Below are 14735 nucleotides of genomic sequence, written 5' to 3'. Positions count from 1 at the left end.
TTGGAGCCGTCAGTGAAGAGACAGCGGTAACGGACGTGCAATACAGCATAGACTTGCACCAGTGGGGTTCAGGATTATGAGCGAGCCAGCAGTGTGAATGCTACTCGGAGATTCTGAGCGCAAGGGAGCCACCGACATTTAGACGCAGAGCTAAAACATTTTCCTCGTCAAACATTAATAGTTAAAAGCCACCTTGAGCATATTAAATGTCAGAGGGAGCCTAAGTGTCATTGAAGCTATGGTGTTACCGTTGCCAATACGTAGAAAACAAACGACATTTATTTATCTCTCAACAACATCCGAATACTTCAGAACCCATACGAAGTGTACTCAGGATCTCTGTTGCACGGCAAGGTGTGCCAGCCGGCGTTAGGATCCAATACAGACCTGCTCTCTGTACCAGCTATGCTCTCAATTTTAAGTAATACTGAAATTCTTTGTGTTAACTGAGCGGGAGGAAGACGGTTCAAAAAATGTGCGAAATCTTATGGGACGTAACTGCTAGAGTCATCACTCCCTAAGCTTACACACTACTTAACCTAAATTATCCTAAGGACAAACACACACACCCATGCACGAGGGAGGAAAACGTTAACCTGCAGCCTCAAGTGGGAAGGTTCAAAATGGTTCAAATGGCTCTGAGCACTATGGGACTCAACATCTGAGGTCATCAGTCCCCTAGAACTACTTAAACCTAACGAACCTAAGGACATCACACACACCTTGCCCCACGCAGGATTCGAACCTGCGACCGTAGCGGTCGCGCGGTTCCGGACTGAAGCGCCTAGAACCGCATGGCCACACCGGCCGGCAACTGGGAAGGAACGACCAATTGTAAGGACTGTCGCCCGTACGACGTTCTACAGACTCGTGGCTGGACTGAGAATCTTTTGTAGGGTTTAGTACAACGGAGGGATCGTGCAAGTGTGCGGCCTTTGTCAAGTAGGATTACCAGAAGAGACTGAGAAAATCGAACGAAGAGTAACGTGTTTCGTCATACGGTATCGTCTGGATGGCACATAGCGTTACTATGATGTTCAGCAAACTCCACTGGCAGTGGAGACGTTGTATATCACGGAAATTGTTACTGCTGAAATTCCGAAGGAGTGCATTGCGAGAAGAGTCGGGCAACTTTTCAGTTCTTCCCACATACGCCTCACGAAGTGAAGACAGAGAGTAAATCGGTTATATTGGAGCTAATGAGGAGGTACACCGACGGACGTTCTCACCGAACGCCATTTGCGAATGCAAGACGGAAGGGGGGAATCGGTAGCGGCGGTGGCTTGTGGACGATAGACGTAGATGCAGGTGCAGGCGTACAAGTAAGGAAAGAGCCGTCCTAAAGCAGACCGAAATGGATTCCGAAAACATCGATCACGCGACACCACACTTTCCCTTTTTTCTCACACCTTGAATGTCTTGGATCAAGACGCTGAGGTAGTTGCAGTGTTTCTTGACTTCCAGAAGAGCATTTGACTTGGTAGAACACCAGCTCTGATTCATGAAAGTACGATCGTGCAGGATACCGAGCAAAATTTGTGGCTCGGCTGAGGACTTTTAGGTGGGGAAGACGCAGCTGGCTAGTAAGCTAGTTTACTTAGTTCCACGTTCAGTAAATCACTATAAATATTATGACATGCGCGTGTCAGTTGAACGGGCAATAGTGTGGAGGTGATTGAAACGTTTATGTCTTCAAATGCAGAGTTTCTGCTTAGCAACCCATTCTATACCATACAGAAATTCCTGAATAGAAATAATCAATCATTATTACGGAAAAAAACATGTAAGTGGCCAGTATGTAGCTGCATGTACAATAATTTTGTGTCCTGCTTAAAACAAAATGGCGTATAATTAAATTTCTCTCGAGACATTTGAACCTTATCTTTACCTACGAAAGGGAAAATAATCTGAAGATGTGAACTGGTGTTGGGGGGGTTCGAGATTCGACTAGGGTAGTCTGTGCAGCTATAGCTATAGAGCTGCGGTGGTGCGATGGTCGGCACTCCTGCCTAGCAAGCGAGGAGACGCGGGTTCAAGACCTGGCTGTGGGACAAGATTTGATTCATTTCTTCAGCTTCCATCATTATCGTAAAATGGTACACCATTAAAAGAGAGTAAAAAGAGTAATTGGTCCATGGTCTAAACCTGGAGGATGCTCATTGTAAGCATATTACCTTGAATAGATAGTCATCGATATACATAGAAAGCCCGCATCTAGTGGTCGTGCGGTAGCGTTCTCGCTTCCCACGCCCGGGTTCCCGGGTTCGATTCCCGGCGGTGTCAGGGATTTTCTCTGCCTCGTGATGGCTGGGTGTTGTGTGCTGTCCTTAGGTTAGTTAGGTTTAAGTAGTTCTAAGTTCTAGGGGACTTATGACCACAGCAGTTGAGTCCCATAGTGCTCAGTGCCATTTTTGATATACATAGAAGTACTTTCAGGCGTATCCAAGGAAGTGTGCTTAGACCGTTGTTATTCGTGTTACATAATTATGACCTAGAAGACCACAGATTTCCAGTGGATGACGCATGTGAAGTACTGTCTGGAGAACACCGCAAGCATTATGTCAGATGTTGCCAAAATTAAAAGCTGAAGCGAACACTGGCAACTTTCTTCAAATAGTCAGAAATGTAAAATTTTTCACATCACAAAACGAAAATGTGACTACAATGTCAATGAATCACACTTTAAATCAGTCAACTCGTAAAAAATATCTGAATTAACAGTTTGTTGGACTATACAATGGAAAGATCACATTGCCTCACTTGCAGCCAAGTGAGATGGCAGGTTGGATTAATAGACAGGTTACTGGGAAAACAAAGTCAGTCTTCCTTGTAGGAATCAACGTGGGTTCCATAAGCAACAATCGTGTGACACCCAACTTGCTCTGTCATCCACAAGCCCCAGAAAGCAGTAGGTACCGGCACCCAGGTGCATGCCGCGTTCCTTGACTTCCGGAAGGCATTGGTACAGTTCCTCGCTGCCGCCTAATGAAAGAACTGTAAGCGTACGTACTATCACGCCAGCTGTGCGACTGCAGACAGAGCACAGCATGAAACTGTCAAAGCGAGCAGTCTTCAGAGGTGACAGTAACTTCGGGCTTGCCCGAGGGGAGCGATATAGGGCCGTTACCTTCCACAACGTACGTAAATGACCTCGCAGACAACGTCGTAAGTTCCCTGAGGCTTTTCGCGGATGCTGCTGCCGCTTCATCCAGAGAAGTCGCGACGCTACAGAATCGCATTGAAATGCAGGAACATCTACAGAGCATCGGCGCTCGGTGCATGGAGTGGAAGCAGACCTTCAACATAAGTAAATCTAGCATATTGCCAACACATAGACAGAAAGCCTTTCATACGTATGTGTAATAAATAAACAAATAAATAAATAAACTGTCAACCCATAGCCGCTCCTCTCATGTCTCTACCTAACGTACAAGATAATTTCACAAATTTTCATTAATATACACACACACACACACACACACACACACACACACACACACACACACAAAGTGTGGTCACTTGTTGGCCGGCCGGGGTGGCTGGGCGGTTCTAGGCGCTTCAGTCTGGAACCGCCCGCCTGCCAATCCTGCCTCGGTCATGGATGTGTGAGATGTCCTTAGGTTAGTTAGGTTTAAGTAGTTCTAAGTTCTAGGAGACTGGTGACCCCAGATGTTAAGTCCTATAATGCTCGGAGCCATTTTAACCATTTTTGTCACAGGCTACGAAGTCTTTCGCGACGTGTTTCTTGAATAAAAATCTCTCGGTGTGCATGCCGCGTCAATTCAGGATAAAACTCCAAGCTTCCGACCACTACCTCCATGGTCGTCGTCAGGGCTAAAACGAACTGTCGTGAACTAGTGATGCTCCCACTTTTATATGCAAAGGACGGCTTCTGATTGGCTGGAATACGTCATAGCAACAGCGATATGGCGCGTAGTGAAGTGGTGCCCTCTACTTCCATAGATGTAGTTTCTATCCCGCGTTGCTTGCAGCGCCATCCTTTGAATCAGGAGGCAAAGAGCGGGAAGTTTTCCTCTGCGATTTTTCTTTATCCAGTGCACTCTTCCAGGTGTTGCTAAGTGCATATCCACTGTCTCTGTTAAAGTTATTATCGCTAAGTCTAATTTCGACTGCTTCCCGGATCACAGAGTCTCGTTTCTTCAAATAAAATCTTATGCTTGTTAAGCAGGCTATGCTCACCCACCGCTGATTTTTCCAAATACCTGTATTTCAGGTGGCGCTGGTGCTCGATGCAACGGTCGGCAACGATTCTTACGGACTGGCCCACGTAATTCTTGCCGCATTCGCAAGGAATAGTATAAATTCCCGGCACTCTTAAGCGGAGACTATCTTTGACTGGTCTCAACATTTCCTTAATTTTCCTAGGTGGCCGGAAAACTGGTTTTATTCCTTGCCTCTTTAGGACTCTGCCTATCTTGCTTGTTGTAGCACCGCAAAATGGAAGCCGCGCTATGTGTTGGTCATCTTCTTGTTTATGGACGACATCGTGTCTTACTTTCTTGGACAATACTGATTTAATTTCACCGGCAGAATAACCATTCCTCTTGAAAACAGTCGTCAAATAGTTAATCTCGGGACTGAGGTGGTCCTTGTCGCAAATACACTCCTGGAAATTGAAATAAGAACACCGTGAATTCATTGTCCCAGGAAGGGGAAACTTTATTGACACATTCCTGGGGTCAGATACATCACATGATCACACTGACAGAACCACAGGCACATAGACACAGGCAACAGAGCATGCACAATGTCGGCAATAGTACAGTGTATATCCACCTTTCGCAGCAATGCAGGCTGCTATTCTCCCATGGAGACGATCGTAGAGATGCTGGATGTAGTCCTGTGGAACGGCCTGCCATGCCATTTCCACCTGGCGCCTCAGTTGGACCAGCGTTCGTGCTGGACGTGCAGACCGCGTGAGACGACGCTTCATCCAGTCCCAAACATGCTCAATGGGGGACAGATCCGGAGATCTTGCTGGCCAGGGTAGTTGACTTACACCTTCTAGAGCACGTTGGGTGGCACGGGATACATGCGGACGTGCATTGTCCTGTTGGAACAGCAAGTTCCCTTGCCGATCTAGGAATAGTAGAACGATGGGTTCGATGACGGTTTGGATGTACCGTGCACTATTCAGTGTCCCCTCGACGATCACCAGTGGTGTACGGCCAGTGTAGGAGATCGCTCCCCACACCATGATGCCGGGTATTGGCCCTGTGTGCCTCGGTCGTATGCAGTCCTGATTGTGGCGCTCACCTGCACGGCGCCAAACACGCATACGACCATCATTGGCACCAAGGCAGAAGCGACTCTCATCGCTGAAGACGACACGTCTCCATTCGTCCCTCCATTCACGCCTGTCGCGACACCACTGGAGGCGGGCTGCACGATGTTGGGGCGTGAGCGGAAGACGGCCTAACGGTGTGCGGGACCGTAGCCCAGCTTCATGGAGACGGTTGCGAATGGTCCTCGCCGATACCCCAGGAGCAACAGTGTCCCTAATTTGCTGGGAAGTGGCGGTGCGGTCCCCTACGGCACTGCGTAGGATCCTACGGTCTTGGCGTGCATCCGTGCGTCGCTGCGGTCCGGTCCCAGGTCGACGGGCACGTGCACCTTCCGCCGACCACTGGCGACAACATCGATGTACTGTGGAGACCTCACGCCCCACGTGTTGAGCAATTCGGCGGTACGTCCACCCGGCCTCCCGCATACCCACTATACGCCCTCGCTCAGTCCGTCAACTGCAGATACGGTTCACGTCCACGCTGTCGCGGCATGCTACCAGTGTTAAAGACTGCGATGGAGCTCCGTATGCCACGGCAAACTGGCTGACACTGACGGCGGCGGTGCACAAATGCTGCGCAGCTAGCGCCATTCGACGGCCAACACCGCGGTTCCTGGTGTGTCCGCTGTGCCGTGCGTGTGATCATTGCTTGTACAGCCCTCTCGCAGTGTCCGGAGCAAGTATGGTGGGTCTGACACACCGGTGTCAATGTGTTCTTTTTTCCATTTCCAGGAGTGTAGTCCCGGCTCTGGGTAGTAAAGTATAGAGCATAGCTCTCTTCTGAGACGGATGATGGAAGCTGTGGCTATGCAGATATAAGTCTGTATGCCTTTTTTCACAGGTTGGTCACACTCACAGCGTGAACGAAAACAAACGAATAGACATAAACACTGTTACTGTGCGGAACGAGAAACAGTTGACAAAAGTGGAGTGTAAATAATGCAGCATAAGAAATACTGCACAATGGCAAAACCTGCCAAGTGCAAATGCGTATCGAAGCCTTTTGTCGTCAACCCCTGCTAGCAAGTAGGGAAGGAGCAGAATATGCAAAGAAACGCCGTAAATAACTTGCACACCAACTTTATAAACGAAACGCTGTTTTTAAGCTAAAACAACAAAAAATGTACGAAAGTATGTATCCACTTTGGAGAATAACCACGGAAGATGCTTTATAAATAAATTCTTTTAATTAAATTGCAGTCAGATAAAGATGGTTAACTAATAGCAACAGAGAAAGACCTTGTATTGCATGATTACATGACTGCAGAACAATCACTGGAAGCAGTTAATTCCATAAAGTATCTAGGGGTATGCATACGGAGCGATTTAAGGTGGAACGACCACATAAATATAGTCCCGAATAAGGCAGATGCCAGACAAAACCACTCGAAGAATCCTCAGGAAATGTAGTCCGTCAACAAAAGAAGTAGCTTCCAAAACATTCGTTCAGTCAATACTTGAACATTGCTCTTCGGTGTGGGGACCGTGCCAGATAGGCTTTGTAGAGGAAATAGTGGAAGATCCAAAGAAGAGGAGCACGTTTTGTTACCGGCTCATTTAGTAAGAGATGTTCAACGAAATCCAGTGGCAGACGCTGCAAGAGAGGCGTTCTGCGTCGCGGTGTGGCTTACAGTTAAAGTCCAGAGAGCGAATGTTCCTACAAGAGTCAACTAATATGTTGCTTCCTCTTACGTAAATCTCGCGAAAAGAGCATGAAGGCACAATTAGAGAGCTTTAAGGCCACACTTAAGACTTCCGGTAATTATTCTTGCGGCGAGCTACTCGCGACTGGAACGGCAGAGGGGGGAAGTGAGAGGGGTACAAAAAAAAAAAATGGTTCAAATGGCTCTGAGCACTATGGGACTTAACATCTGTGGTCATCAGTCCCCCAGAACTTAGAACTACTTAAACCTAACTAACCTAAGGACGTCACACACATCCATGCCCGAGGCAGAATTCGAACCTGCGACCGTAGCAGTCGCGCGGTTCCTGACTGAGCGCCTAGAACCGCATGGCTACCGCGGCCGGCTGAGTACAGAAAGTACCCTTCGCCATACACAGCCCAATAGCTTGCGGGGCGTGTGGATGTAGATTTAGATCTGCCACCCGTGCTAGAATACTGCTCAAGGGTGCGGGAACCCTACCAAATAGGACTGACTGGGAGAATTGAACGTGCACGAAGAAGACAAGCACAAATGGTGGCAGAGTCGTTCGACGCAAACGAGCGAGTCACGGAGGCGACGAACAAACTGAACTGACAGATGGCTGAAGACACACGCAAACTACCGAACGAAACCCTGGTTACAAATTCTGAAAATGTCATAGTAATGCCCTGAATTGCTACTTAAATACTTTATTTATACAATCAATTTCGAAATATAGAATTGGTGCCGTCAGGTAATAAAACCGTGAACAATACACTGTTATCGTGTCGTAATAGAAATTACGTCGTCAGTCTTCATAGACTGAGGACGTAATTTGTATTACAACACGATAACAGTGTATTTCTCATGATTTTATTACCCGACGACAAGGAATTTATATTTCGCCTTACATGACGCTGTGGATACTTTTATGAACCTGATTATGGTCAAACAACTGAAACTGGTTGTATACATAAAGTCTTTTTCCAGCAAATCGAGGTATAATATGACATTTTTAAAATATGTAAGAGCTGTGGGGCGTCACTTCCTGAAAATATATTCCTACAATATTAAATGAAGAATCAAGGAATATACCGAAGCCTCTTACATATTTCTCTCGTAGGGGTTATGAAGACGATTGGATTAATTACGGCGCACACGGAGGAGATAAACAATCATACTGCCTGTGCATCATACGTAAATGGGACAGGAAGAAGCCCTAATAATTGGAACTGTGGGAAGTACCTTCTATCATACACTTGACAGTAGTTTGCAGAGTACAGATACTGGTGTAATAATTCTGGTCGAGGTGGGCTTCGCTGGGTACGTCCACAGGCCTGTTCCGGTCCATCAGTCCAAGTCTCCTGTGATAACGCAAGACATCAGTTCTCACTGGCAGCAGATGGTTGAGTCATATACGGTTGTATTTTTCGACTTTTTCTAGAAATTAATACATTCAATTCTCTTCTAGTAGTTTTTAGGATCGTTTAACATATTTTTATTTATTACAACGTTTCGACAACTTCCACTGTCAAATCTGTGTTTCAGATTAAAGTTAGATAAGCATGAGAACTGCTATTAACTCTTTACCAGTCGTCCAAAGTAATAATTCACACACCAAATTTTAAATAAATTTTATAATGTGACTTAAGGAGTATGTAATTATAAAATCTGTTTGTCATTTTAATTTATATGACGAGAAAAAAAAGAAGACAACGTATTCCTCACTAGCGCTACCTCTCGGCTAGCACTCGTAGTTCACTTGACCTTTGAATCTAGCTGGCGACGCCACACTTGGTTAGGTTTTATTGTTACTGATACTGAAGTTCTTTGCACGAGTTCAGAGTATTATTGGCACAATTTTTAATTTTGGAAAAATTCATTCATTAAGATAGACGATATGGCGAAAAGATAATCCAATTTCTGGTATTTTTAAATTTTGACATGTGCTGAAGCACGGTACTTTCGCAGTGTTCCACTTGAAAATTGTGAGCATGACTTTTATAAATAAATAATTTTAATGCATAAAGAGAGAGGCACACCAATGAAACGTTTTATGGCTGTGAAACCTGCGCAAGGCTAGACAGTCAGAGGTATACTAGTTACGTTTACATTCCTTGAAAAACAAATGTACTTGTTCAGTATACAGAGTTCTTAGAACGTGATTATGAAACACGTTGCTGATTTCACACACCAAACGCTTTGTGTTGCACGCTTTTGAATTTCGAAACTCTTACCTGAACTCCGGAACGTGTAAGAATGTTAGGAGGTACATCATAACGTTTGTAGCTACTAGGGCGAGAAATTACAGGAGCGAAAGGTTATGTACAACTTGTACAGGAACCAGATTAGTTACCAAAGTCCAAGGACACGAAAGGGAGCCAGTGGTCGAGAAGGGAGTCAGAAGACGTTGTAACCTATCCTCCAAGTCATTTAAACTGTATTCTGGGCGAGCAGTAAAGAAAACCAAGGAGAAATATGAAATGGGAATTAAGGTTGAAGAAAAATCGGAATTTCAGGCATTTCCTCTTCACCACCGACAACGCAGTGGCCGACGGCCTTCACTTAACGACCGAGGGCAGCGGCATTTGCGTGTGTAGGAGTTGCTAACAGACAAGCAACACTGCATGAAGTAATCGGACGTATCCGTTCGGACAGTGAAGCGAAATTTGGCGTTAATGGACACGACAGCCCGTGCAGCGCCCCTGCAGGGCTCGTGACCATACCGGTTGGACCCTAGGTGACTGGAAAACCGTGGCGTCGTCAGACGAGTCCCGATTTCAGATGACAAGAGCTGACGGTATTGTTAGAGTGTAGCACAGACCACAGGAAAACATAGACCCAGGTTGTCGACAGGGTACTGCGCAAGCTGGTGGTGGCTCCATAATGGTGCCAGCAGTGTTTACAAGGAGTGGGCTGTGTCCTCTGGCGTAAGTTAACCGACTATTGCCTGGAAATGGTTATGCTGGGCTGCTTGTAGACCATTTGCAGCCGTTCGTGAACTTCATGTTGCCAAACAACTATGGAATTTTTATAAATGACAGTGCGCTATGTCACCGGGCCACCATTCTTCGCGATTGGTTTAAAGAACGTTCTGGGCCATTCGAGCTATTGACTAGGCCAACCAGGTCGCCCGACATGAATCCTATCGAACATTTGTGGAACATAATTGAGCAGTCAGTTCGTGCACGACACCCTTTGACGCCAACACTTTCGCGATTGGCAGTGTGGCTCAGTACTTCTGCAGGGGACTTCCAGCGACTTGTTGAGTCCACGCCATGTCAAATTGCGCCATTACGCCGGGGAAAAGGAGGTCCGATACGATACAAGGGTCTTTTGTCACCTCAGTGTATACGGAAGTGAAGTGTCGACGAGAAACAAAAAAATTTTTCAAATGGCTCTAAGCACTATGGTACTTAACATCTAAGGTCATCAGTCCCCTAGAACTTAGAACTGTAAGTAGACTGTATAGGTTTTTTTATTGGTAACGCCACATAGCGCTCTGTATGAAAATTACTGGCTGTGCTGTGTAACGTCTGTGGCTAGTTTGCATTGTTGTCTGCCATTGTAGTGTTGGGCAGCGGCAGCTGGATGTGAACAGCGCGTAGCGTTGCGCAGTTGGAGGTGAGCCGCCAGCAGTGGTGGATGTGAGGAGAGAGATGGCGGAGTTTTGAAATTTGTAATACTGGATATCATGAACTGCTATATACGTTATGACTTTTGAACACTATTGAGGTAAATACACCGTTTATTCTCTATTAAAATCTTTCATTTGCTAAGTATGCCTATCAGTAGTTAGTGCCTTCAGTAGTTTGAATCTTTTATTTAGCTGGCAGTAGTGGAGCTCGCTGTATTGCAGTAGTTCGAGTAACGAAGATTTTTGGTGAGGTAAGCGATTTGTGAAAGGTATAGCATAATGTTAGTCAGGGCCATTCTTTTGTAGGGATTATTGAAAGTCAGATTGCGTTGCGCCAAAAATATTGTGTGTCAGTTTAAGCACAGTCATGTATAAATTTTCAAAGGGGACGTTTCTTAGAACTACTTAAACCTAACTAACCTAAGGACATCACACACATCCGTAACCGAGGCAGGATTCGAACCTGCGACCGCAGCATCAGCGTGGTTTCGGACTGAAGCGCCTAGAACCACTCGGTCACTGCCGTCGGCGACGAGAAACATTACAGACGAGAAGAGAATAGAAATTTTTGAGATGTTGTCCTGGCAAGAGTGCTGGAATTTGGATGGATATATCTGATAAGTAGTGGCGAGGTACTGATTCGTATTGGTTAGAAAAGCAATTTATATCCGTGTTTGACTGAAGGAATATATATAAATGACCTAGTAGATAGTGTCGGAAGTTCCATGCGGCTTTTCGCGGATGATGCTGTAGTATACAGAGAAGTTGCAGCATTAGAAAATTGCAGCGAAGTGCAGGAAGATCTGCAGCGGATAGGCAGTTGGTGCAGGGAGTGGCAACTGGCCCTTAACATAGACAAATGTAACATATTGCGAATAAATTGAAAGAAGGATTCTTTATTGTATGACTATATGATAGCGGAACAAACACTGGTAGCGGTTACTTCTGTAAAATATCTGGGAGTATGGGTACGGAACGATTTGAAGTGGAACGTAAAATTAATTGTTGGTAAGGAGGGTGCCAGGTTGAGATTCATTGGGAGAGTCCTTAGAAAATGTAGTCCATCAACAAAGGAGGTGGCTTACAAAACACTCGTCCGACCTATACTTGAGCATTGCTCATCAGTGTGGGATCCGTGCCAGATCGGGTTCCATGCGGCTTTTCGCGGATGATGCGTGATAGCGCGTGATAGCGTTACGGAGATGTTTAACAAACTCAAGTGGCAGGCTCTGCAAGAGAGGCGCTCTGCATCGCGGTGTAGCTTGCTCGCCAGGTTTCGAGAGGGTGCGTTTTTGGATGAGGTATGGAATATATTGCTTCCCCCTACTTATACCGCCCGAGGAGATCACGAATGTAAAATTACAGAGATTCGAGCACGCACGGAGGCTTTCAGACAGTCGTTCTTCCCGCGAACCATACGCGAGTGGAACAGGAAAGGGAGGTAATGACGGTGGCACGTAAAGTGGTCTCTGCCACACGCCGTTGGGTGGCTTGCGGAGTATAAATGTAGATGTAGATCTTTTTGTAGGACACATCGAAGGTCATCAAGCAATAGTCAACCTGATAGTGGAGCGACGTGTCCGGGATGAAAACTGTGGATGGAATCAGCACAGGACCACAAAAAGCGGGTTCAAAGAGACGTAGGTTGCACTGGCTATTCAGAGACGTGGAGGCTCGCGCAGGACAGACTTCCGTGGGCAACAGCATCAGACCAGCCTTCAGACTGAAGACCGCGATGCGAGCGCGCCTACTTACTGATGATGGTCTTCTTGGTGACGACCCTGATGATGAAGCTGACGGAGACGTAGGCGACGGCCGACCCCGCCCCCGTGATGAGGGAGTTCTGGAAGCTGGCCGCACTCACGGTGGCCACGCACGACGCCGCTCCTGGAGCCGCAGCTTCCGCTCCAGCGGCGAGGGTCGCCTCTTCCGACCAGGAGCTGTTCCCCAGCACAGACGCGAGCGCCTCTGCCGTCACGTTGGCACCGGCGTCCGGCTCTGTCCAGTTGGCCGCCATGGAACCCAGCGCGTCGAAAAACTGACTGCAACACAGTGTGTACGTTGAACGGTCGTCGTGAGTTTAAGCTGCTGTGTTGACACTGGTGGACACTTGTCAGGTTAACTATCCGATAAAAGTCGACGAGCTCACAGAAGGGAATTAATAGTTTAATTTGCCTTACAAATCGAGATCGCTAGACACGGAATCTTAATTTAAATTAATTCATCAGGTTCGAAGGACTGTGTGACTCAATACCTTAAACGTATATAGATTTAAAAACATAAAACAGGTGTACGATATAATGTACTCTGCTGTTTGATTCACCTCATCACGTTAATCTATCCTGTGCAAGACTCTTCATCTCTCCTGCCTACAAGTAATTGAGCCAGTTTACTGTAGGCAAGCTTTAGTCTGCAATTTTTGTCCTCCACACTTCCCTCCAGCGCCAAATTAACTATTGTTTTACGGCTCTGGATCAGATTTCTGAAGATATCCCTTGGTTGAGTCCATAGGATGAAACATGAATCGTCATCACTTTATAGAATCTCATGATGATCTCTTTTTGTAATTTATGGCCCAATATTCTGCTAATGGTACCAAAGACATTTTGGAGTGTGCCTATTTTATTTTCAGTACCACAGTCAGGTTAAACACGAGGTTTGAGAGACTTGTTCTAAAACTGAATCTCCGAAAACAACTTTTGTTCTCACTGGATATTTTGCTCGGAATATTATTATTTTCATTTTATTGCCAAAAATCGTGAAGTTGTATTTCTCGCATATTTCATTCAGTTGGTATCATTGGAGGTCATCTTCATTCTTCTGATTAACAACGATATCATCTGCAAAAAAAGTACATTCAGATGTTCGTCATTCCTTTTTTTTACCGTACATTTCCATTTATGAAGAACGAAGTCACTGTAGAAATTAAAAATGGTGGGTGTCTAACACCTTGGTTGATATTTATTTCTTCTAATCGCTTCCTACCTCTGTAGGAGATGAGGTTCCTAAGAAAGACGGAAGGCTGCACAAGAAGAGACACGATTAGAAATGAGGATATTACAACATAATTAAATATTTTTAATGTGAATGAAACAATTCAAAAACGTCGTGAAAATTGGAGGCATCATCTCATGAGAACCACCAATTAACATAATGTCCAAGAAGATCCTGAACTATACGCCGAATGGGGTAAGAGATATCGGAAGACCTCGAAAAAGATGGGGAATGATTTTGTTCGTTTGTGACTTCGAAACAGACATCAGCCCAATCCTTGAAAGAAAAAAAATGATCGCCATCTAATCCTCATGGTGCTGCTGCAGTACCAGGTATCAAACGATTCAGTTGCATTCTTCTTGCAGGTTTCAGTTCAACAAAGGACTGCACTGCAAATAAATATTTTCAGGAAAGACTTCTTCATATTTAAGCTTGTATTTCATGTTAACAATTTTCTCTTGGCAAGACGAGTATTTCTTGTTTTTGGTAGTCTGTACTTTAATACCAATTACTTGTGCGATCTAAATCCTCCAGTACCAGCTGATATTATATTACTGTACAGCATTATCCCTGCTCTACATCTGTTGATGTTCATCGTGTAATGTAATCCTCCAAGTCTTTCTCGTCTCTGTCAGAATTTCAGTCTCATCGCCAAACTCAAAGTTTTTTTTTTTTTTTTGCTCTTAACTTTAATAATACGTTCCCTTATTTTCTCTTGATGTCATTTACTGCTGGCTCAATGCACAGAATGAATAACACTGGAGATAGGCTACAGCCCTGTCTCACTTCCTTCTCAGTTACAGCTTCCTTACAACGACGATATCGGTTCTCTAGGCACTGAAGAAAACCTGTTGCTCCCAGTTAGTTATCTCTGTATGAGAGTGACAATTTTCCTAGATGTACTTACACTGTAAGTATTGGGTAGCTTCCTTCACCTTATCATCGAAGACAATTCATACGGTCGGTATATCTTCATCTGTTTCATCTTTCCCCCAGTTCAACTTTCATCAATTTTTCCACATTTTTTCAGGTAATTAGCGTTACTAAATTACAACCAAGACTTGCGAAACTACGTTTTCATGTGTTTTTATTCCACCCGTACATGTGCTCTGTAAATATACACTGACGGAAGAAAATAGCAACACGAAGAAGGGGT

At 45.3% G+C, this 14735-nt stretch overlaps 1 protein-coding gene across 1 annotated transcript in view; it reads right to left on the bottom strand.

The window, feature by feature from the left end:
* LOC126109787 (synaptic vesicle glycoprotein 2A-like) overlaps window positions 1-14735 on the bottom strand; it is a 164085-nt gene that overhangs the window by 29894 nt on the left and 119456 nt on the right. Inside the window, exon 9 of the mRNA XM_049914845.1 lies at window positions 12341-12627. Coding sequence (XP_049770802.1) covers window positions 12341-12627 — 287 coding nt within the window. The remainder of the gene's footprint in view (window positions 1-12340; window positions 12628-14735) is intronic.

The sequence above is a fragment of the Schistocerca cancellata genome, chromosome 12 (genome assembly GCF_023864275.1).
Source record: "Schistocerca cancellata isolate TAMUIC-IGC-003103 chromosome 12, iqSchCanc2.1, whole genome shotgun sequence".
NCBI lineage: Eukaryota > Metazoa > Arthropoda > Insecta > Orthoptera > Acrididae > Schistocerca > Schistocerca cancellata.
The sequence above is the reverse complement of the archived record's forward strand: the minus strand, read 5'-3'. Positions and strand labels throughout refer to the sequence as shown.